The sequence below is a fragment of the Cibotium barometz genome, chromosome 32 (genome assembly GCF_041138505.1).
Source record: "Cibotium barometz isolate CiBa-2024 chromosome 32, ASM4113850v1, whole genome shotgun sequence".
Classification (NCBI taxonomy): Eukaryota; Viridiplantae; Streptophyta; class Polypodiopsida; order Cyatheales; family Cibotiaceae; genus Cibotium; species Cibotium barometz.
In genome coordinates, this window is record NC_141077.1 from 10,638,400 (window position 1) to 10,660,718 (window position 22,319).

Below are 22,319 nucleotides of genomic sequence, written 5' to 3' on the forward strand. Positions count from 1 at the left end.
AGTGACGTGGTGAGACAACAAAGGCACACAAAGAATCTATGCAGCATTGTATTAATACAGGAATCAAAATCTTGATTAGAGTACTCATGGCCTCCTACTCTAATGATGAGGCTAGCTTAAAACCTCTCCTCCCTTTGACAAGCTACCCTCTCCTCCCTAGTACAAGGACTTGTCTCCACCCCATGAGAAGAATTCCTCTCTGCTCTATGGCAAAGATTCTTCTCCAAGGACTTTAGAAATCCACACGCAACCCAGTTTGCAAAGATGTAATGCAACTTTCTTGCAGTGTCAACTCCTCTCTACCTTTAAGAATCAACCCTTTGCACTCCATGACAAGGAACCCTTTCCTCTTTGCAACCAAGGGGCATCAACCCCTCATGACCAAGAGTCCTCAAGCCCAAGACATAGCCTATTAGGAAAAATTTGGACTCAAATTAGGCCCTTTAAGGATTGCTACACATTCTCTCGCTATAAAAATGGGCTCATGGTCAAAAAAAAATTACAAATCAGCTCAAAGTGAGCGGAGTTTGGACATTTGGAATCTACTCTTCAAGACCTTTTCAATGATATATAGCATGATGGAAAATTTTACATATTCTAGAAGTGCTTAAATTTGGTGATGACGTGCCACATTATCACCAAATGATATATTATTTAAAAAAACATGTGTCAATAATTTAAAATTCTGGTTCTAATTCTCTCTGTTGTGAAAAAATTAACCATGAGCCAGAGAGAGAATGTGTAGCAATCCTTATAGGGCCCAATTTGAGTCCAAATTTCCCCTAATGTGACTCCTCTTTACGTGACAAGAAACCCACTCCTCTTTACATGGCCAATAATAACCAAGACAGGCAAACCTCTCCACCATGGGGGACTTCCTACCATGGAGGATAAGAAGTCTACTCCTCCCCAAGATAAGGGAAAATAAATCCCCATTGTTACAAAAGTCAAGTCTCTTGAACTCTTCTCTCACTTTTGGAGGATGTATCCAACTAATTGTTTTTCAATGTCAACTCATCACTTTTAAACCTCTAAAAGTCATGCCTATTAACTTCCAAGACCATTTTAGCAAACATGGATGCAAGTGTAAATTTTAGCAAACATGGATGCGATTGTGAATTTTGCAAACATGGATGCTAGTGTGAATTTTGCAAACGTGGATGCTAGTGTGAATTTCACAAACATGGATGCTAATGTGAATTTATTATTGAAATTTGGGAAAGGCTTATACTCTTTCTTAAGGAGGTCAATCTTGTGGGGAGAAACTAACAAGGAAAAGGATTGGATCATCATAAAAGACTCGCACCTGCATGGCTAACACTAGTCGTCGTACCACTTGTATGCCCCATTGAGAAGAAAGTGACCCCTTCATACCCCTCAAGAGTGTGCAATAGCAAAAACCTAAAAGAACAAAGAAGAAAAAATTCCATAACCCATAGAATTGGGGATAATAATTATAAGACTAGGGTAATGTGCTAAAGTTCTTAGCTCAAGTTATCTCCACAAAATCCTATTGAGGATACACACACACCTTTCCCTAGGATAAATGGAAAAAAAACCCTTTAAAAAAAGGACATAAATCGCTTTAAAATGACACCTTGGCATGTTTTTTCAAGCACAAGTGTATCCAAGGACCAAGTTTCCTTTACCATTCCACATGCGGCTTACCCTATGCTCAATTATCATCCTTAATACGCCAACTACCATTAAGGTAGGCACAAGATAAATTATTACCTTTGTGCCCATTCACCTTAAAAGATGCATTTGAGAAGCTATTTATGTCACATGATTGACAAATGCTCGTCAATGAAATGCAAATTTTAGAAGGGATTGATGCAATTGCTAACGAGAGTTTAAATCCTGATTAATAAATTAATATAAGTGATTAAGAGATCATACTGTGTGCTTACGCAGCAATTTCTCTCTTGTGGTCATTCCACACAAGATGGAGGGCTGAGATCAAAGCTTGAGATTCAATCGTGGCTAGGCATGTGTCAAAATCTTGACCCTCCACAGATCATATCCCCAGCATCCATGCTAGCCCTCCATGTGTAGAGGATATCCATTATCCACTAATTTGTAATACCATCTGTTTAAAGCATTTCACAAGCTCTACATTAAAGTATGAATGCAAAAGACCTTCTAAAAATGGTATTTGTTTCACCTCAGCATAAAGAATAAGGCTATAACCATCTGATCTCCCAGCACATGTTAAAAATAAATAGCTTTTGTATATATTAATCAGTAATCAAGCATTCATGTGAAGCCACATATCACATAGAGAAAGAAGGATGGTAAGATTTACAAGGAATAAAGGAGATATCCAAATGATATGTACTACAGATACAGGATGGCCAAAATGATGAAGATGGGGTCAAGAAACCCCCCAAGATATCCAAAATGCTGCTAAAATTCTATTGCTGGTCATAATAAATTGCAGTAGACATAAGGCAAAGCATATGCATATGCCAAGGCACTTCAAGGAGAGAAGCTTCAATGATGTTCTACAAGCAGCTCTGCTAAGGGCCCCAATGAGATATACGTCGACAAATGAGTCTCCAATGCTCCAATGGCTCTATTCCATTAACTTCCATGGAAGGATGAGAATCATTGGTGAACACTATCCGAGCACCTCATGGGACTATTCCCCCCTTTTCTTGAGGTTGTCCATCAGTGGGAAAAGTGAGAAATAGCTGACAAAGAACCACTTGCTGAGAGAAAATTCTACTGTGCAGAAACAACTACGAGCTGCCCCACTTCATCAAATCCACCGGCGGTATCGTGACTGTTGGTGGGAAGGGCTGGTCACCATACCACCAACCCACCACTGGTGGCAATTTTCCCCACATGGGAAGGGGCTCATGAAAGGGTCGTAACGCCCTAGATCATAGGAACAAAAGGGAAAGGCACATAAAAGTTATGGCAATAATTTTGGATTGTAGAGAGAAGGTGTGTGTGGTAGGGGGGGTTGGGGGGGGGGGGGGGGGGGGGCGTAGAGGCGTGTTGTGTGTGGGGTTGGAAATGAAGGAGAGAATAGGGGAGATTCTGACTCCATATTTCAGTGTTAAATTTGCGAGGATAGCACACACCATTTAGGCCTTCCTTTTACCTCAGATAGCATGCTTCTCACCTTGTCCAGTTTCTCTTGTTTAAGGCAGAAAACTAAATAGAGGCCACTCAGACACCTGCACATGCACAGACATGCACGTGCATGTGCCCATGCGTACACACACGCACCCCTCTTCCTCATCTTACCTGATGTGCATGCGTGCATTCACACACACCCTCCTCTTCTTTTCACCTGCATGGTATCTTGAGTGCATCAATAATGAATTCTGTCACCACAGAAGTACTGGTTCCAACAACCCATCTTATATCAGATCCACCATGAAGAAAGCTGTGCTATTATACACATGCCTTTCAGAAGATAGATAAAACTTGATGGTGGACATTGAATTGAACCCTACGCTTCACAAGGACAAGTAGAGACTCTCTCTGTCCCATCCAAGTTGCAAGTGTTCACACAGCATTGGAAGTATAGCTGGAGGTGCACTGATTGAAGTAGGCATTGCCATTTTTTAATTCTCAAGGAAGGTTTCTACACGTTCCTACTTTAGATGGAGGAGCCTAGTGACACCTGTAAAGCTTCTAGGGTGCTCATTCAATCTTCGAGTTCAAAAACCATCTACTCCATAGCCTATATGTGTTTACTTAACACTGGCCTCTGTCTATCAAGAGAGGATTGTCACTGTAAGCCACATTTCTTAGAGGTAGCATACCTACTTCATCTCTGCATTGGACCTAGCCTTCAACTTTTTTTGTATGCTCATTTGATTTTCTACTCCAAAGCCAAAATGTGTTGGCTTGATACTGGCCTCTCTATCAAGAGAAGATGAGAAGATTGTCAGTGTGTCAGAAACTTAGTGTGCTCAACATAAAGCTTCCCACACCAATGTTGATTGATCCAAAATGTAGTGCAAAATAAAGGCTAATTACATGTGTTAGCTAGCACGTGGCTGAAAAGATTGGCTAGAGGCATGCACATGTTTAAGGTTAGCCAAATCTTCTTGATGCAAGATAACCTTATAAATGTCCCCAATAAGATATAGCAATATGTGATGTAGTAGCCACTGACCTTTAACAACTTTATGCCACAAACTGCTCGAACCAAATGGCAATGCTGAATAGAATGATGCTTTAACATAGTACTTTTACCGAATCGGCAGCATAAAGGGTTTAATTACCTTGTAGGTTAAGAGATGGAGAACCAACAGAAATTCACAAATGTCTAATATACAACAGGAATCTATTGACCTGCGATGATTTGAACAGTCATCAGTTTGTAATTACAACAGCAAAAATGAGGGCACATAACCCAAGGGACGGGATGAGACCTGCGTATGGAAACGATGGTACAACTACAGTTGGTTCTTTTTGCTGTGTAATGGAACTGTGTGCAGGGTCAAGCGGGCCGCCACCCTCTAATGCACATCATCACTAATAGATCTGCAAAGTATGCTGCTGCCAATGGTGGTGCCATGCAAAGTACTATGCCAGCGCCTACCATCGGCAAGTAAGACAGTCACATTATGGCCATTGTTGCTACATGCAATAACCAAAGCATTCAAAAAGGCCACCTCTGGACTTGCCCAAGGAGTCAGGGTTGCTATTATCAACTACCTCGTCTTGCTGCTTCTCTCTAGAGGAGCTGCTACTTGACATCTCTTTCGGAACTGGCATACTTTTCGAGACAATCTGCATCTGAGGAGCAGACTGCTCTAGTGCTGGGAGAGTTGACAAGAAAGCGTTCAACATGCGTACCACCTGAGAAAAATTGGGCCGGACATTGGAGTCCTCAGCCCAGCAAGACTGCAGGATAAATACCAGCTCGTCCGGAAGCTTCAAGTTCTCAGAAAGGCTTGGTCGTGTACCCTGAAAAGATGCAAGTCAAGCAATAATCTGACAACAAGTACTGCTGCTTCTTTGACATTCAAATACCATACCTTAAAAGCAGCTGCATAAGCTGCCTGCAAGTTGGACATGCCCTCAAAGGGCATACGATTAGTGAGGAGCTCCCACAGAACAATTGAGAAACTATACACGTCCACCTTGTGGTTGTAATGCTTCTTCTCGCCATTTCTTAGGGTGACGGTGCTGTACAGCTGCATCATAAGCAAACAAGGACAGTGTGCATGCTCAGATATCCGTAAGAATGCTACTAAGAAAAGCCTGTTTTTTAACAACTGCATACCTCCGGAGCCATCCACCTATAGGTTCCTGTCTCTGCTGTCATCATCTCCGTCAATGTCTCCTCTCTTGCTAATCCAAAATCAACAAGTTTAACCGTCTTCTGGTCAGCTGTCAGTAGAAGGTTATCTGCATTCAACCCAAAAAAAAATGGTATTACCTTGATCAACGTCTCATCAGGCAGTTATGTTCTCTCTCTCTCTCTCTCTCTCTCTCTCTCTCTCTCTCTCTCTCTCTCTCTCTCTGCGTGTGTGTGTGTGTGTGTACATGGGACGGGCCTTGTTTCCAGTTTACACATGGATTACATGCATCAATTTTTGGTCTCATAGACCCTTTTAGTCTTTCGTTGACATTAACTCTCTCTCTCTCTCTCTCTCTCTCTCTCGCGCGCGCGCGCGCGCGCACGCGCACGCCATTGGTCAGCTGAGGGTGTCGTTACACCACCTTTGACTTGAGATAGGGAGAGCAGAGGGTACCCACCAAGACATGGACATGCAGGCTATGTAGTGTTGGGGAGATCGAATCTGAGGAGCATTACATACTTAAATGGCCAGTTTACTCTGAGATATGTGGGCACTACTACAGTCTTTTCAGAAGGGGTTTGGACCCTTGTCATGGGTGATGCATTGCAGAGATCAGAGATGCCTGGGACTATACCTACTAGCTGAGACACCACAGAGATAGACTACTGAGGCAACAGCCCGAGATGTGGGACACCACACACAAATCTATCACTTACTTCTTTGGCCCTCACCAGAGAGTCCTATTTGACACTCAGCCCACACCAGATGCGCCGGGACAGATAGACCAGGACAGAGCTAGATATTGGAAATATGGTTTAGCTTTTGATATATCTTTAACCTTTGTGGTGGGTGCTTTTACAAGGTGTAAAAGGACTAGGCAAGCTTGTCAATTTTAGGAGTCTAGGTGGCAAGGGAGTCACATATGGCATGGGTCAAGGTGGCACCCTAATTGAGGGGAGTTAGGAGCTGGCCTTAGATGCTCTCAAGGGGCAATTTTCATCATCGGTGATGTTATTCTTATGGGCACCCTCTTCTCCTCCTCCCTGTATAATGAGAGGTCACGAAGACTCAACAATCATCTTGTATAACTCTTGTATTAGCACTTCAATAAAAGGGCTATGTGCTTAGTCTTTTGTGGACTATATCATCTGTCTAGTTTGAGTTGTTATGTGCTTAATATGTTCATTCAGTGGGTCTTGATTCTTATTGAATCTCCAATACTGGACGCGTCATCAAGTGAGAACTCCCCAGCAGACCCACAACAGGCTGGCACCACACCCCCGGGGATACGTCGTCATCAAGTGAGCACTCCCCAGAAGACCCGCAACAGGCTTGCACCACACACCCGGGGATTCCTCTGAGAGAGAGCACAGTCCCTCCATGGAGCCAAACGTCCCTGGTCCCAGCAACCTAGACCCTCCACTTGCCTTCAGTAACACAAGGGGGCAGCCCCACAAGTAGTGGACATTGAGGCGAGGTACTCTGTCCATGAAGAGGAAGACACATTATGAGTCCAGACACATGAGGTTCTTTTGCTGATTACATACTGTATACACAGGACCTATGTAGGGTTGACCCTGTATTTTATTTCGGCAGCTTGTTTCTCGTTCTTCATGTTGTCTTGACATTCAGTTTACTAATGGATCATATCCAGTTTGTTCATGGTTCACATCTCTCTCTCTCTCTCCTACATACATGGCTTGTGGGATCTCCCCCGAGACATATATGCACGCCTCACCCTTGAGTCCTCCTGACAGTTAGCTTTACAGGGAGACACGGCTTGTTGGTATGGACAGATGACATCTTGGTTCCAGGCACATGGTTTTAGCATGGACAGATTGCCTCCCTTCCAGTATTCTCTGGAGGCACCCTCTCTCACTCTCACACGGACAGAGATTACCAGACTCATCCGTCAAGATTTAGTTCAGCTGGACATTAGGAGGACATGGATACAGCCGACTGAGGAACTGGGCACGAAGATGGCTTTCTACAGAGAGCATTTTCTTCAGCTCACAGCAGATGGTTTTGTGATCAGACCCAGTTACATGGATGTACACTTGTCTCATGCACTACGATGTGCTATTGGTCAGATTCGCACATCCTCACACCAGCTTGAGATTGAGATTGGCCGATATAGAGGTATACCAGCTGAGGCCAGGATATGTCGAGTATGCCATGGGGAGCCAGAGACAGAGTTGCATTATATATGCCATTGTACTGCATACTATGAGATACGTGGTCGTTTCCACTGTTTATTCAGAGAGGGTTTTGGATCACTTTCCAGAGTCATGGGGTACCAGGACCAGAGGTGTTTGGGATTGTTCTTGCTTGAGCTGCGGAGATATAGAGATAGCCTGCTTAGGCGCACAGAGAGCCAGACTCAGAGGCACATTACAGACTTCTTTAGTCCAGCCATCACTGCGCCAGATGGACCACAGCAACAGCAAGACATGGATACCGCCCACACCAGCGGTACACTGATTGATCGTGCGATTGAGCTTGGGTGGTCCAGACGCCCACGACTACAGAGGAGGGCATCCCAGCATAGACGGAGGTTGCAGCGGCGGATTCAGATTATTCTTGCGAGACATGCGGGACACCCAGTCAAGGTGCTGACCACAGAGGATATTGAGGAGATCCGCCACCGTCCGATGCGGCACATATTATGAGATGGAGGCACCTCCATAGTGTACCCCCCCCGTCCCACATGATATTGTATCCCCTCACTGTACTCCACTCACCTCCATAGCGTACCCCCCCCCCTCACTATATTCACACCCTATAAGGGTTTCTGTTTACCTTCCAGTTCCAGTTTCATTTTCTAGGTGCCAGTAGTATCATCTTTATTTTTCATTTTCTGGTTTTTTATCCAGACATTGTATCTTTTTGGTCTCATAGGTCATTATGGCCTTTTGAAGACGTTAATATAACATTTCATTTCATTTCTCTCTCTCTCTCTCTCTCTCTCTCTCTCTCTCTCTCTCTCTCTCTCTCTCTCTCTCTCTCTTGGCTTCTCTTTTTCCATGTTGTCTTGACACATGGATCCTATGAAACATCTTTTGGTTTGATACACCTTTCGGGTCTTCTGTAGACATTAATATAATCTCAATGTGTGTGTGTGTGTGTGTGACGATCAGAGAAAAAACAAGTCTTAATATGATTAGCTCCTAAATGGTACTAGGCCGAGGAAGAAGCAAGAATGGGGGTAGCTGCCTAAGAAACCAAGAACTGATTTAGTGAGTTTTAATGTGCCTAGATGTTACTATTGCTAGACCCGGGCAGTTGTCACGTGCACACCTAGAAGGTGTACAAGTGACATGGCATATCAGAGCATTCATAAGAATTTAGCAGATAGCATTCAGATTCATCAAGTATTATCCAAGGCATTTACAGCTTATATCACAGCACGAGCATATGTATGGGGCTTCTACAGCACCCACATCAGGTACATAAAGCATTTAAAGCATATAGAGTATTTATCACATCAAGTCGTGGAATGTGGTCAGCAGCGGACTCGTCATCTACAACCAGCCAACTGGTATGGACAGCAGTCGTGGACTTTACTCAGCAGGCGACAGCGCATATTGAGCATTTGATGAAGTCGTGAAGGTACAGTAAGCTGGCTGACAGCAGCGTACTAGCCAGCATCATAACTCATAAAAGGGCTGCACATCATTCAGTTCATATTATCTCCATCATCTCTTCATCCTTTAGTGGAGTTCAGCATGCAGTCAGCATTCAAGTCATCTCCTACCTCCTACATAGAGGAAAACCAGCATTCCAAGGGTGGACCTCAACATTGGAAATGGGAACAGTCATTCATCATGAGCATTCAGCTTATCTCTCTCTTCCCGAGATAGATACTCATCTAGGGACAGCATAGATCAGATAGCATTCAGGATCATCAAATATTATCCAGGGCATTTACAGCTTATATCACAGCATGAGCATATGTATGGGGCTTCTACAGCACCCACATCGGGTACATAAAGCATTTAAAGCATATAGAGTATTTATCACATCAAGTCATGGACTGTGGTCAACAGCTGACTCATCATCTACAACCAGCCGACTAGTATGGACAGCCGTCGTGGACTTTACTCAGCAGCCAACAGAGCATATTGAGCATTTGATGAAGTCGTGAAGGTACAGTAAGCTGGCCGACGGCAGCATACCAGCCAGCATCATAACTCATATAAAAGGGCTGCACATCATTCAGTTCATATTATCTCCATCATCTCTTCATTGTTTAGTGGAGTTATACAGTCAGCATTCAAGTCATCTCCTACCTCCTACATAGAGGAAAACCAGCATTCCAAGGGTGGACCTCAGCATTGGAGACGGGAACAGTCATTCATCATCAGCATTCAGCTTATCTCTCTCTTCCCGAGATAGTTACTCATCTAGGGACAGCATGGATCTATTTACAGATCTTCATTGTAACTCATCCATTAAATATAGGTGCATTGCATTGCATTGACACCATTGTCTTTCTCTTAAGTATCATTAAGTGAAGTTTTAGTTAAAGCCTAAGGTTGTCTACGACGATCAATCCCTCGCATGTCACAGCAGTAGTGCCACAGTATGGCCCTACAATTAAGGCATTCTTATCCTCATTACATCTAGAGACCCACCCATTCTAGACACAAAATGGGGACGGGGAACGGGGACGGAAAAGATTGAGAATGGCCATTCCTTGTGACTATAGAGTGACATGGGACGGGAATGGGAACGGGAAGATGCTGCCATCCCCAACATTCCTGAGTCTAAAATGCCGATTCCTTGTGACTATGCCACCTAGTCATGAGCAAAGCCTCCATAGTAGAGGCTCAGTGGTGAATGCGCAATACTGGGCTGGTGTCCATGGGCTTGCTGGAGAAGCATCCTTCATAGCCACCTGTTTCCACGAACAAGTTGCAGCACACTCTTGAGTCTTCACTAAACCCAGAGTCCTGATCAGTCTGCGATCACTAGCCAGTCATAAGTGAGGTCCCCATTAGAGAAAGGTTGGGTAGTACATGGGCCATGGCAATGTCCCCACCAGCTTAGTTGAAATGAGTCCTTTGTAGCCATATGGCCGGCAAGTTGCAGCACTATTATTTAGAAATGATACTTGCATTTAAAAGACTGTGCCCTTTATATTTAAGAAGGGCTTGAGGTCAAAACTCAAGATGGAGAAAAAGAAGCATTCTCCACCAGTAGGACAGCTAAAGAAGCTGATAGCAAGTGTAGCTATCCCATGGCCCATAACCTGGCTCAGTGACCACATTACGTGCAAAAAATGTTTGTGTTTGGTTTGGTAAGCAAAGACATAAGCAAGACACATGCAAGTGAACTAGACGAGTACAGGATGGTATTGAGTCACCTAAAACAAGCCCAAGTGCTTCTACTGAGCATCCAGTGTTGATTGAATGGACAAGAACGCTTGGTTGTTCAGCATTCATTTGTACAGTGTACCATCATCCCATTCTGTTGGCATGATTGATGAATGTTCATGCAAGTACTTGTTTTCCATAAGCATGAGATAAGGGTGTCGATCACAAAGAAAGAGTGACATTCAGGAATCCGTGTACCTTGTATGGGTAACTTGTCTACATCTTATAATGTGGCATGCTGAACGGACATGATGATATGGGCTAATATATTATTTCCCTGTGCCTTATCAAGTCTCAAAATCTATCTAACTGCACGGCAGGGCCAGTTTTTTTTGTGTGTGTTTGTATGGTGGGGGGAGGGGGGGGGATCCCTGCAGGACCTCCAGCGGATGGAACCAAGTCACCATAAGTTTCTGAATCTTATAAATGTGATAAATATTGTGTATTTATGAGAACCCTTGAGGTGCAGGTTATTGAAATAGGAAGCCTAGAGGAAAAAGGATAGGGGTGTTGTGACCTAGATGTGGTTATGCAAAATATACGAACTGATGTTTCAAACCGTTCCATTGAGAATGTATTGGCTTGAAATCGTTTCGTTTCCATTTTGACAAACCCCCCCAGAGCCCCCCCGAGCCGCATTTTGGTACTTCTTGGAGGCGGCTTTCCATCTGAGGGCGATCACAATACCAATGGAGGCCTGAAGGGATTTGAACTCAAAACCTTCCCTCCCCCATGTCACAACCCTGCACTGCTGGGCTACACACCCAGTGGCTTTACGTTTTTTAACACTATTTCAGGTAACAATGGGATATGTGAGCTAGAGGAGGTTAAGCCAAATAAATGAAGTAAAGTTTCCATGGCTAGTCTCTAGGCATTAGTGGGGGCTCAAAAGGTGGTAATCCCCTCAGCAAGGGAGTGACTTGAACAGAGGCCCTTTATTCTAAGTTCAAGTCAACACCCCAAAAAAGTCACTACACATGTGATGATGAGTGAAATTTGTGGGGCATCTCATGAGAACCTGTTAGGCACTATAGGTATGAGGTGTGTAAGATTTGGGCCTCATCTAGTATGGCATCACTTTCTACCCATCACCGCCATTCCTTCATTCCCGCCCCTCAAAAAGCACATAATCAGACCAGGTCAATGAGCTCTATCCAAAAGGACTCCTGGCTACGCTTTCTTTCCAACACCATCATTTATGCATGTGGATCCACCATCCCCACCTCCCGAGAACGGTTTTGCTGATCAAATGCATACATGGGATCTGGTTATCTGAAATATATTAACTAATCATGGTTTAAAAATAGAGTGGTAGAAAAAGATGAATACTGTTCTTCTGTTCTTATTTACTGATACAACACACTAGTAGGAAAATGTCACCTCCAAGAGTGGTCTCAATTATACACCTAGATGAATCCAGGAACATGCCCAAATTCACCTTTTAGGAACTGTAATAAAGTAGGAACTTTATTCAATAGGGTTAATAATGGGACAAGTCCATGTATAAAAGAGGGGACTTGGACCATGGTTGTAACTTTTGATGATCATTTTTAGAAATGGAAACTTATGTTTCTTGGAGCTCATGGCTTCTCTCTTGGCTTGTGGAAGGCTATTTCCATTCTCTTGGTGAGAGACTAAACACACTTAGGCATCATGTTTACATGGTGATTACTCATATTTTTCATGCATTACATCCCTTCATTCCAATTGGTATCAGAGCTCTTGATTTTGATCATGGGCATGCATGGGTTGTTGGGAAAATTTGCTTGAAAATTTGAGTTTCTTTCATTTTTTTTTCTCATTTTCTTGTAATCCTTGAGTGATTCTTGACAAATCTTCTCTAATCTTGCTTAATCTCATGGAGATGGTGAGCATTTTATGAAAATTGCTTGAATTTTGAGTGATTTTGGCCAATTTTGCCATTTTTGGACCAAATTTTGGACCTCTGGACCAAAAATTTGGGGCAGTCGGGCCAAAACTTAGGGCAAGTGACTAATTGCAATTAACTTTTCTGCTAATCACGTTTAGTAATCATCTTCTTCTTCCTCAAGCTTTCCATAGCCATGGGATGCTCTTCCTTTACCCGTTTTGATGCCAAACCTTAGGGTTTTTGTAGAGCTTCTTGAGATCTTTCATTTGAGCCTCTTTCTTGCAAATTTTTTCTCAAGATTTGGGAGCTTGTGAACCTTTCTCCATGGCTGAAAGTTGAGCTTTCATTGCCAAGTTCTACTCAACATAGATGGCTGCAAGCATCATATTATGGTGATTTCTTCTCTCAATGAGCATGGAGACTAGCAATGGGACTGAATTTTCACTTCCACGTTGAATTTTGGGACTGATTTTCGTTGATTTTCATCGCCTCTTCCATGCCTCCTCCAAGCTATGAAGCTTAGCCACAAGCTTCATGAAGGATTGCTAAGTGTTTTAGCCCTTTTTGGTGAGATTTTGGGGAGCATTTCATGGCTAATGGAGAGGGAGAAATGATGTTCTTTGGCTGCAAATCAGGGAGCAAAAAGAGGCTACGTTTTTCTTCAACAAGAGGCTTCTTCAACAATTTTTTCCATTGAAGCTTTCCAGATGACATTGGTGAGTGATTTGATCAATTTCTTGCAAGTTTGAAGCATTTGGTGGAGCTTGGGAATGGATTAGGGTTGGACACATTCAAACTCCCCTAATTTTCAGAAATTAACCATTAAAGCTTGACCATTCACATGCCAATATTGCTTCTCCATGCATTATTGATGGCAATGGTGAAAGGAATTGATTCCACATGAGCTTGGCCAATTCATAGATCACATTTTGGGGGATTTTCTTCATTATGTCTCATTTGGCATGCCATTGATGGAATAGCAAGCTTATGCAATGTTTTTGGAGTCCCTCATGCTCATCTTGATGCCATATGGACACTATGGATGCTATACATAGCCATGCCAATGCTATGTTTTACACATGGGCATAAGAGAGCATAAGTTTTGGAAGCATGCATTTGTCAATATGATGTGAAAGGGATTGTTGGAATGCAATTGCAAATGCCTTGATTGTGGTTAACAAATGCTTATGCAAATGCCATGGTGAGGGCATTGTGAATTGTTGGTTTGTGTTGGAGCTTTTGGATGATGGATTGAGGCATGAGTCCATGCTTTATTGATGAGTTCTAAATTGTAAAAGGGCATGAGTCATGCTCAATACTTGTAAGCCAACAAACTTGTTCTATCATTTGATATTATCCACATCATTTTGTACCTACACTCACCATTGCTACCACTTCAAGTTTCTATAGAATCTAGCAATGTGTGAGGGTACCTTGGCATTGGTTGGAGAGGCCAAGGGGAGAATGGCTTGAACTCTTTGTGCCGTGATTGCCATGGTAAAGCGGTACAAAGGGGGATTAGGTACACCGGTGTGAAGAAATGGCCTCAACCTTCACCTTGGAGGAAAACTCGGTGAAGGGGTGAGAAGAGCTTGGCCGGGAGATCGGCAAGCTTCAACGCGCGTCCTCAACAATCCTCACCATCGACTTTGTGGATGCATTTGGGCAATGGGGCCCCTTTTCCGTCATATTGTGTGGATATTGCAAATGCTTTGATGGACAAAGAGTGCATATGATCTTTCATGACATTGTGGGATACAAAGAGTATTGCATTGTGATTTGAGAAGTTGCATTTTCATTTGAGATTTGGTTCCAATTACAAAGGAGACTCTGGCGGAATTTTTCCAACAAGGGAGCCAAACAAGCTTATTGATTGGAGATTTACCCCATGGATACACTTGAAGAGTTATTCACAACTACCAAGGGGAGAAACACCAATCATTTGTAGCCGGATTGAGCTTTGGGACCGAATTTTGGAAATTTCTGGGATTTTACAAAACCCTAATTCAGTCCTAGGGTTTTTGGGATTAGGTCCGAGTGATTACACGACTCTATTCTACTCCTTGAGAGTTTTCAAATGAGCCATAGAACCCCTTAATCGGATATCACAATCTCGGTCAAAGTAGTCATGTTGACTTTCTGGTCAAAGTCAAACAGAATATACTCCCACTTTGACTGAATCAAAATGCTTTTAGGGATAGGTTCTATCTTCCGTTAGCTTTCTATAGAGCCGTCAAAATCCTAATTCCGACATATATTTTGCGTTTTAGAGCCAAATTACTACTTTCAGCTGCAAAATCAAAGAAGATTGTGGTCACTATGATCCTCATGGATGAGGAAGAGAACAAGGATGACTCTCATGACATTGAGGAATGGGAGGATTGCAATGAAGAAGCACATGAGGAGTCACTTGAAGACCATTCTTTCATCACGAAGGATGGTGAGTTTCCGTTTGATCCGGGAGGTGGAGTTAAGGAAAGCCTTGTGGACGGAGACATGCCTACCAATGCAGAAATTTCAGCTTGCATATGCTCTATCTCACAAGAGTTGTTGGCGGGTTGCAAGAACCCAAGCACACTAAGGTTGGTGGGGACCATCAATGGGAGGGTTGCACATATTCTTGTGGATTCCGGGAGCACTCATAGCTTCATCAACTCTAAATCCATCAACTCTCTCAAACTCAACACAAAGAAGACACCTACAACGTTCCAAGTGCAAGTGGCAAATGGGGAAAGTGAGAAGTATACATGCTGTAATTTCTAGACAGCTTTGGGAAGGTCTACTATTGGGCCTATTTTTCTACTCCAACAAGCTTCATGGCGTATCCTAATGAAAGATTATGATGTGGGCTACATATGGCTGAGTGTACATATCATTTTCAGCCCAATATATGGAGTCTAAATGAAGGATTTTCAAGGGTCTTCATCGACTAGAAGGGCTGTCATAACAGTCCCACTCATACACTTTGGGCTTGAAGCTTTGTGGACTTGTATACATCCGGATTTTCATTGTATATGTGCTTTGGATGTACTTGAGAACTCTTAACCACTTCCCATTGATTACATTAGAGTCTCATACTTTGAGATTGTACATGTTATTGATTTTGAGGACAAAATCTTTGGGAAGGGATGGTTTGTAATAAAGTAGAAACTTTATTCAATAGGGTTAATAATGGGACAAGTCCATGTATAAAAGAGGGGACTTGGACCATGGTTGTAACTTTTGATGATCATTTTTAGAAATGGAAACTTATGTTTCTTGGAGCTCATGGCTTCTCTCTTGGCTTGTGGAAGGCTGTTTCCATTCTCTTGGTGAGAGACTAAACACACTTAGGCATCATGTTTACATGGTGATTACTCATATTTTTCATGCATTACATCCCTTCATTCCAGGAACGTACGTGTTATATACTCATGCTAGTCAACCCACAAGACTATATCATTATCAACTCCATTATGCATAGTATGGACTAGATACCACGACATCCCCACTAACGTCATCAGTGCCCAATAGTGGGTGTAGAACTCTGTATCAAGATATGCTCACACACGCACTTCACACACAGACACACACACACACACACACATAAGAGCATATATTCACACAAAGCCCTTCATACTGAGTTTCTGTCAAACCTCCGGAAATGCAAAGCAGACTCAGTCATAATGAAGCCTAGCACTAAGGAAAGTAGCAAATAGAAAGAATTAGTACAACTTTTGATGTATGAAGGAAGCACAACCACCATATGCTTCCACATCAACCCACTATTATTACAAACACCATCCTTAGACAACCTATGATAAGAGGCTGTCTAGAACCAAACACCCCTGATACAGCAGTACCAACAGCTTTTCACATGTTTCCTACAAATGGGCGATTTGCAAACATGACCGCAAAAAAAGTGTCTCCCTTTTGCTCCAGTTGCTCAATGTAAAGGTTCCCACCTCTCTCCACTTGTTGAACTGTACTCTTCCTCTATCACTGATCCTGACCCTCCTCCTCATATAGGTAAGAGTCTCAATCCCAATAATGAACTGAAGATACTAATCGCCTTACACTTCATTCTTTGATTGTGTGGACGCACAAACATAATCGTATGTTTTCAATCTACAAGGTGCTGGAGAAGTGCGCATCCAGGTATCCTTCAAGAAGATAACAGGGCCACTCTTCCTCTATCACTGATCCTGACCCTCCTCCTCATATAGGTAAGAGTCTCAATCCCAATAATGAACTGAAGATACTAATCGCCTTACACTTCATTCTTTGATTGTGTGGACGCACAAACATAATCGTATGTTTTCAATCTACAAGGTGCTGGAGAAGTGCGCATCCAGGTATCCTTCAAGAAGATAGTTCCATGAATCTTGTGCCACTAACCTGCACTCTGAGCTAAAAAACCAGACAACCTGCAGGTAAGCCATGTCTAAGTGCCAAAAAGCATCTGAATTGCTCAACAACTCTGCCAAGACTCCAGATGACCAAACAAATACCCAAGAGTAGTATTGCATGCCTCAGCCTCCTTTACACCATCTGTAGAGCCCATACCCAACAACCTGTGCATCTGCCCATATGTTGCACAGCAAACTAATGCTCCCTCCATCTAACATACGGATAACTTGCAGCAGCCTCTATGTGAATACGGGGTAGGACTGTCTTGCTGGACAGCCCCAGTTCCGACTTAAACTGCCTCTCCTTAAGGAGATAAAGATCCCAGTGGGGAAGCCCCACATAATGGCTACCCTACCCTATGTTCCCTAGCACATGGCCACATCTACCACCCCTGTCTCCTGACAAGGACATGGGTGATCAAACACAGGCACTCCTAGTTTCCCTGGATGTATGAACTTGTGATGAAACCGTTCTAATCAATAAGGTTTCCACGTATGTCCCAGCAGACAAATAACATTCCCCAGGATTCAAGGAAAAATGTTCTGGCAATGCATTGCTCTTAACTTCCTCTATTCTTGATTGAACGCTGATATTTCAAGATTAGAACCAGTTCATATTGACAAAAATAAAATGCTTTCAATTAAATTCAACAACAATTTCTCTGGAGCACACGCCACGACCTTAACAACTGCACTTGTATGGCAACTCCACAGGACAAACGATCAAGGACTATACAAAAAGCGTTATCAAATGAGAGAGTTCAAAAAAAAAAAAGAAGAAACCAAGTGGAAATAGCATGCCTGGCTTCAGGTCGCGATGAATAATGCCATGGTTGTGAAGGCAGTCCATCGCTTCAGCAATATCTAAAGCAAACTTGATGGCCACACGCTGATCCAACTGCTTTGGCCTCAGGCTCATCAAGTATTTCCGTAAGGATCCTCCCTGGAGCAACTCTGTTACTACAACCATTATTGTTGGCTCCTTGCATGCTCCAATGAACTGCTTAAACAAGTTGAGTGAGATGGACAGATCAGCGCAAAATCTACATGTCCCTAAAGACATCCATACGATGCATGTGATACTGACATGTGCCTGCATGTATACGAGCACATGCAAGTGCTTATGTACTATATTGAAGAGATGTACCTCAAAATGCATACCTTCACTAGATTCTTGTGTTGAACCCTGCTGAGCAATGAAACCTCCCTGGCAAACCTGTTCTCTCGCTTCACCACTTCTTCGGGTGTACCGCCTGTCTGCACTAACTTCAAAGCCACACTCTGGTCACGGTACCTACACAAGAATAAAGAGAGGATTAATCATGAAGGTGCTACACACCCACTTGTCCTACTGGCAGAGGCTATAATGGGAAAGATCATAGCTCATCCACAGCATCAATGGCCCCCTAGAGATAGGACAGTTATAGAGTGTAACTTTAAGAGTAAACCACGTTAGCTTGCCCTGACTTGATTGTGTTTACGTATACTGGGGGCAACTACGCACAAGTGAGACTCTGTCTAATGGGTGGGCTCTCATGAAAAAGAAACTCAAGTGCAAAAGCCATGGGTGTTTGCTATGGCAAAACCATAAAACTTTGCTATACCAAGAAGATGTGCATAACAAAAGTACGAAAGCAGTAGGGCACCACTCACTTGCCCTCATAGACTTTGCCATGCCCACCCTCGCCAATCCTCGGCCCCACAAAGAGGAGCTTGGGATCAATGAGCCACTGGTCGTCGATGCAGAACTCGTGGGCAGGGCTCTGTTCCAACCCCGGGCTGTGTACAAAGTTTGGGCTCCCCATGCTACTGCCGTACATTTCTTCTCTCATTCCCGCATCTCTGAGAGACTCTGGGAGAACCCGGGTGCCCTTAATCAGCTCTTTTCTTGGAAAATGCACTCCTTCACCCGTTGAATTCATGGTCTTGCCTTCAGAAAGAGGCCCTCCTCGTCGGGTCAAATCAAGCTCATCGTAGTGGCTTCAGATCTTTCTAGCTCTTTTTTCATCTGTTAGCTACTCCTCTGTATGAATTAGGGTTATGATTAGGGTTAGGGCCCAGGGTCAGGGTTAGACTGGGGCTACCTGTTTCTTCTAGTGTTTGAAATTAGGGTTCAGAGTGAGGCTTCTTCTGTCGGGTTTGAGATTGGGGTAGGTTAGGGTTAGGCTACCTGTTTCTTCTGCTAGCCCATCTTCTGTCTAGGGTGTTAAGCTAGAATTAGTTGGGAGGTGAAAATTAGGTGAAGATTAGCAATGGGGAATCCTTTCTTCTGTTATTTTCGGAGTCAGCGAGCTTCTGTGCAGGTAGACCCCTGCAAATTTCGAGATCTACTCTGCTAGAAGAACCGCCATAGCTGGTTTCTGGATCAGCAATGCATGTGGTCTCTCTCTCTCTCTCTCAATAGCAGCAAGATCGTGGACTGAGCTCAGTTCTCTCTCTCTCTCTCTCAATAGCAGCACGATCATGAATTGAGCTCAGTCACAATGGGCCATCCCTCTGCTGCTGCAATTTCGCTTCATTCACTGGATCGAGCTTTGAAAACTGGACGCCACTCCCCGTTCACCAAGCCGGGAAAAGCTGCAAAAACAAAAGCTCACATATCGTGTTGGAAATCTCACCCCGCTCTCAGAAACACGCACGCACACGCAGATACAACTGCAGCTAAGAAAGAATAATAGAGAAAAAGGGACACACCCCAGCATTGACAATTTGACTGTGCAGCTCTACACAACGAAAGCAACATGGGAGATCCATCCATCCATGCATGCAATGGGAGATCCATCCATGCAATGGGCACCCATGGTATGCCCGACTATCCATCCATCCATGAATGGGCATTACATGATTTTCCATGTGGCATTTGCCTCCTTAGCTCCCTTTCACACCCACTCATAGTAGGAACACATCTCAATTCACATTGGGTAGATTTAGTGTGAAACAAGTTCTTTCTCCACATAAGTGGTGGTGTGAGTGACTGTGTTCCCACTTAAGTATCAGGATAATGCCTTAAAAACATCATGAATGAGCTTATGAAAGGAGCTTGTTTCTCCTTTGAGTCATTGAACCCAACTTCTTTGCACCACCTTCTTTGAGAATCTCATTCGAGTGTTTCTCACCTTTCTAAGGTGCTTTTATAACTTTAAGGTCTTTAATGCTAGCGGTGAATCCTTCTTTGTAAAGGATTTAGATAGTGTACCATTTAATAGTCTAAAGATATGCAAAAAGTGCAAGTAAAAATCACCTTTTTCGGAGAAATTTTTGGCAACATCTTATCTCTTATTTTAGCTAAGAAGTTCCATAAGAACAGAGAAAGCCAATTCACGACCATCTAAAGCACATTATTCACAAAACAATGGCAAAAAATGAGCATGTCCCCATTCATTCTCATATGGAATTTTGCATTAAAGTGCAGATAACCCTAACAAAATTTTGCACCCTTGGTGAAGATTGAGTCCTCCTTAACCCTAAATGATACCAAGAATAGTGTGAATTTATTCTTTTTGACAACTTCCTTGCCCTAAATATGCAAAGTGATTTTTTCACAAAAAATGGAGCAAAACCAGCAAAATAGGGTTGTTATATACCCCGTTTAGTGAATTGAAATGTAGTGCTCTCTAAGCATTCATGTCTTTGAGATAGAGCATTTTAACAACAAAATCTTTGAGCAAGAAAAGGGGTATTTCTTTTAAAAAAATGTATGGCTAAATTTTAGTTAATATTATATAGTGAAATATTTAGTTAAGGAAAAAATGTATAACCAATGTTTAGCTAATATAATATAGTGAAATGACTCTAAAAAAAGAAAAAAGAAACCATTTCAAGTGGTAGTAATTTTCTATAGGATAGTAACATCAAGAAGGACCTAGAAGTGGTGTTGAGATCAATAGGTGGCGGGGACTAGAAGATCAAGTGACAAATGGATGATGGTCCAAAAAGATTTAAACAAGGACCTACAAATAACAAGGTGCCCAAAACAAAGCTAAAACAAGAAAATAATCTTAAAGGATCTTGAAAAAGTGTAAGAAATAGGAATTGGGATGAAAATGAAGAAGGATAGGGATAGTGTGCCAAGGCAAAAGAAGACAAATGGATGCTTAAGTTAATGGTACCATAGATCAAAGGTGGTGGCATGGCAACAAACAAGTTTTCATAAGGCATCTCAAAATCAAACATGTAATTGCTTAAAAAATGACAACAAAGAAAATTGCCTAGAGAAAGAAGAAGCCCTTAGAAATGCTTTATGGCTAAAGCACTACTTTAACATTTTGGAATCATTGCAATTCCACGGCTATAGCAAGCACTTTTTGGTTTATTAGCACTTACCTTACAAAAATGTCCTAGAAAGTCCTTGTCACACTAATCAATCAAAAAGTGTTACAAGCAGTTTGTAGCACACTACAAAGTCCAAGGCAACCTACTCAATTTCATGTGTGCATGGATGTGAAGAAAGCAACATATTCAATGTTAAGGATGCAAAACTCTCAAAAATGGGATTTCGAGAAGCTTTTATAGCTATATTGAAATTTATGTGGATAAGAGCTTACTTCTTTTAGAAGATCGAATAGGTAGTCGCTCTTTGTTTACTTCATTGATTTTTCTTCTCACTACTTTGGAATGTCATCACTTGTCTAGTGCATTTGAATGGCCCATTATCATTAGAGACATTATTGACCTTAGATTTCCATGCAAAGAGTGCTCAAGTCTTTGCTTGGGGCTGAAAGTGCAATACAACTAGACTAAATACTTCGTAGAAAGTGCAATACAACCAGACTAAATACTTCGTAGAATTATCATAGGAAAACTTAAACATGCCTTCTCATAAACTAGGCTTTTCATGAGGGGGGCATAGACAAGATATCTAGGCATCCTGTCTTTATTGAATTTAGGAGTCCATTATTCTCCTTTGTTTTTCTCACAAATTATACCCTTAATCATGTTAAACCCTTAGGGAAAGTAGTCTATTATGCCCTCTCTTGTCTTGTTAAGCAATTTGTCTGACCTCTAGACTTGTCATTTTCCCAATGTCTATGCTCTTTTCAATTAAAACAAATATATAAGGCTTTACATGTATAAATGATCTCCATTGGCCCTATCCATGCTACATATGGTTTTTGGTTCTATAGCAAAAAATAAACAACTATCTTTCTTGTAAGCAAAGAGTATTTCCATCCTTGCCCGACTACTACACTTGACAAGCCAGCCGCCATGGTGTCATTGTGGCTAGCCACACTTATAGGTGATAATATTGATCTTTCTTAATAAGCAATATCCTTTGCCGATGTTGGGGTTTGAACTTGTGCCCTTGTGCTACAAGCATGAATAGCTTACCTGTAGATCAACTCACCAAGGACAACATGTTTGATGTTTCTAAAGAAGAATACACCTTTCTTAAAGAAAAACCTTGAGTTTTATATAA

At 42.4% G+C, this 22,319-nt stretch overlaps 1 protein-coding gene across 1 annotated transcript; it reads right to left on the reverse strand.

Moving 5' to 3' along the window:
* Positions 1–4,291: 4,291 nt before the first annotated feature.
* On the reverse strand, positions 4,292–19,576 carry LOC147619808 (serine/threonine-protein kinase STY13-like). The gene is made up of 6 exons (XM_086825643.1): positions 18,557–19,576; positions 18,065–18,197; positions 17,705–17,903; positions 5,252–5,376; positions 5,004–5,162; positions 4,292–4,932 (listed from the first exon to the last, which is right to left on the reverse strand). Exons 1-6 carry the CDS (start codon positions 18,823–18,825, stop codon positions 4,603–4,605), a joined length of 1,215 nt encoding a protein of 404 aa, XP_086681769.1. The 5' UTR covers positions 18,826–19,576; the 3' UTR covers positions 4,292–4,602.
* Between the last annotated feature and the right edge of the window lie 2,743 nt (positions 19,577–22,319).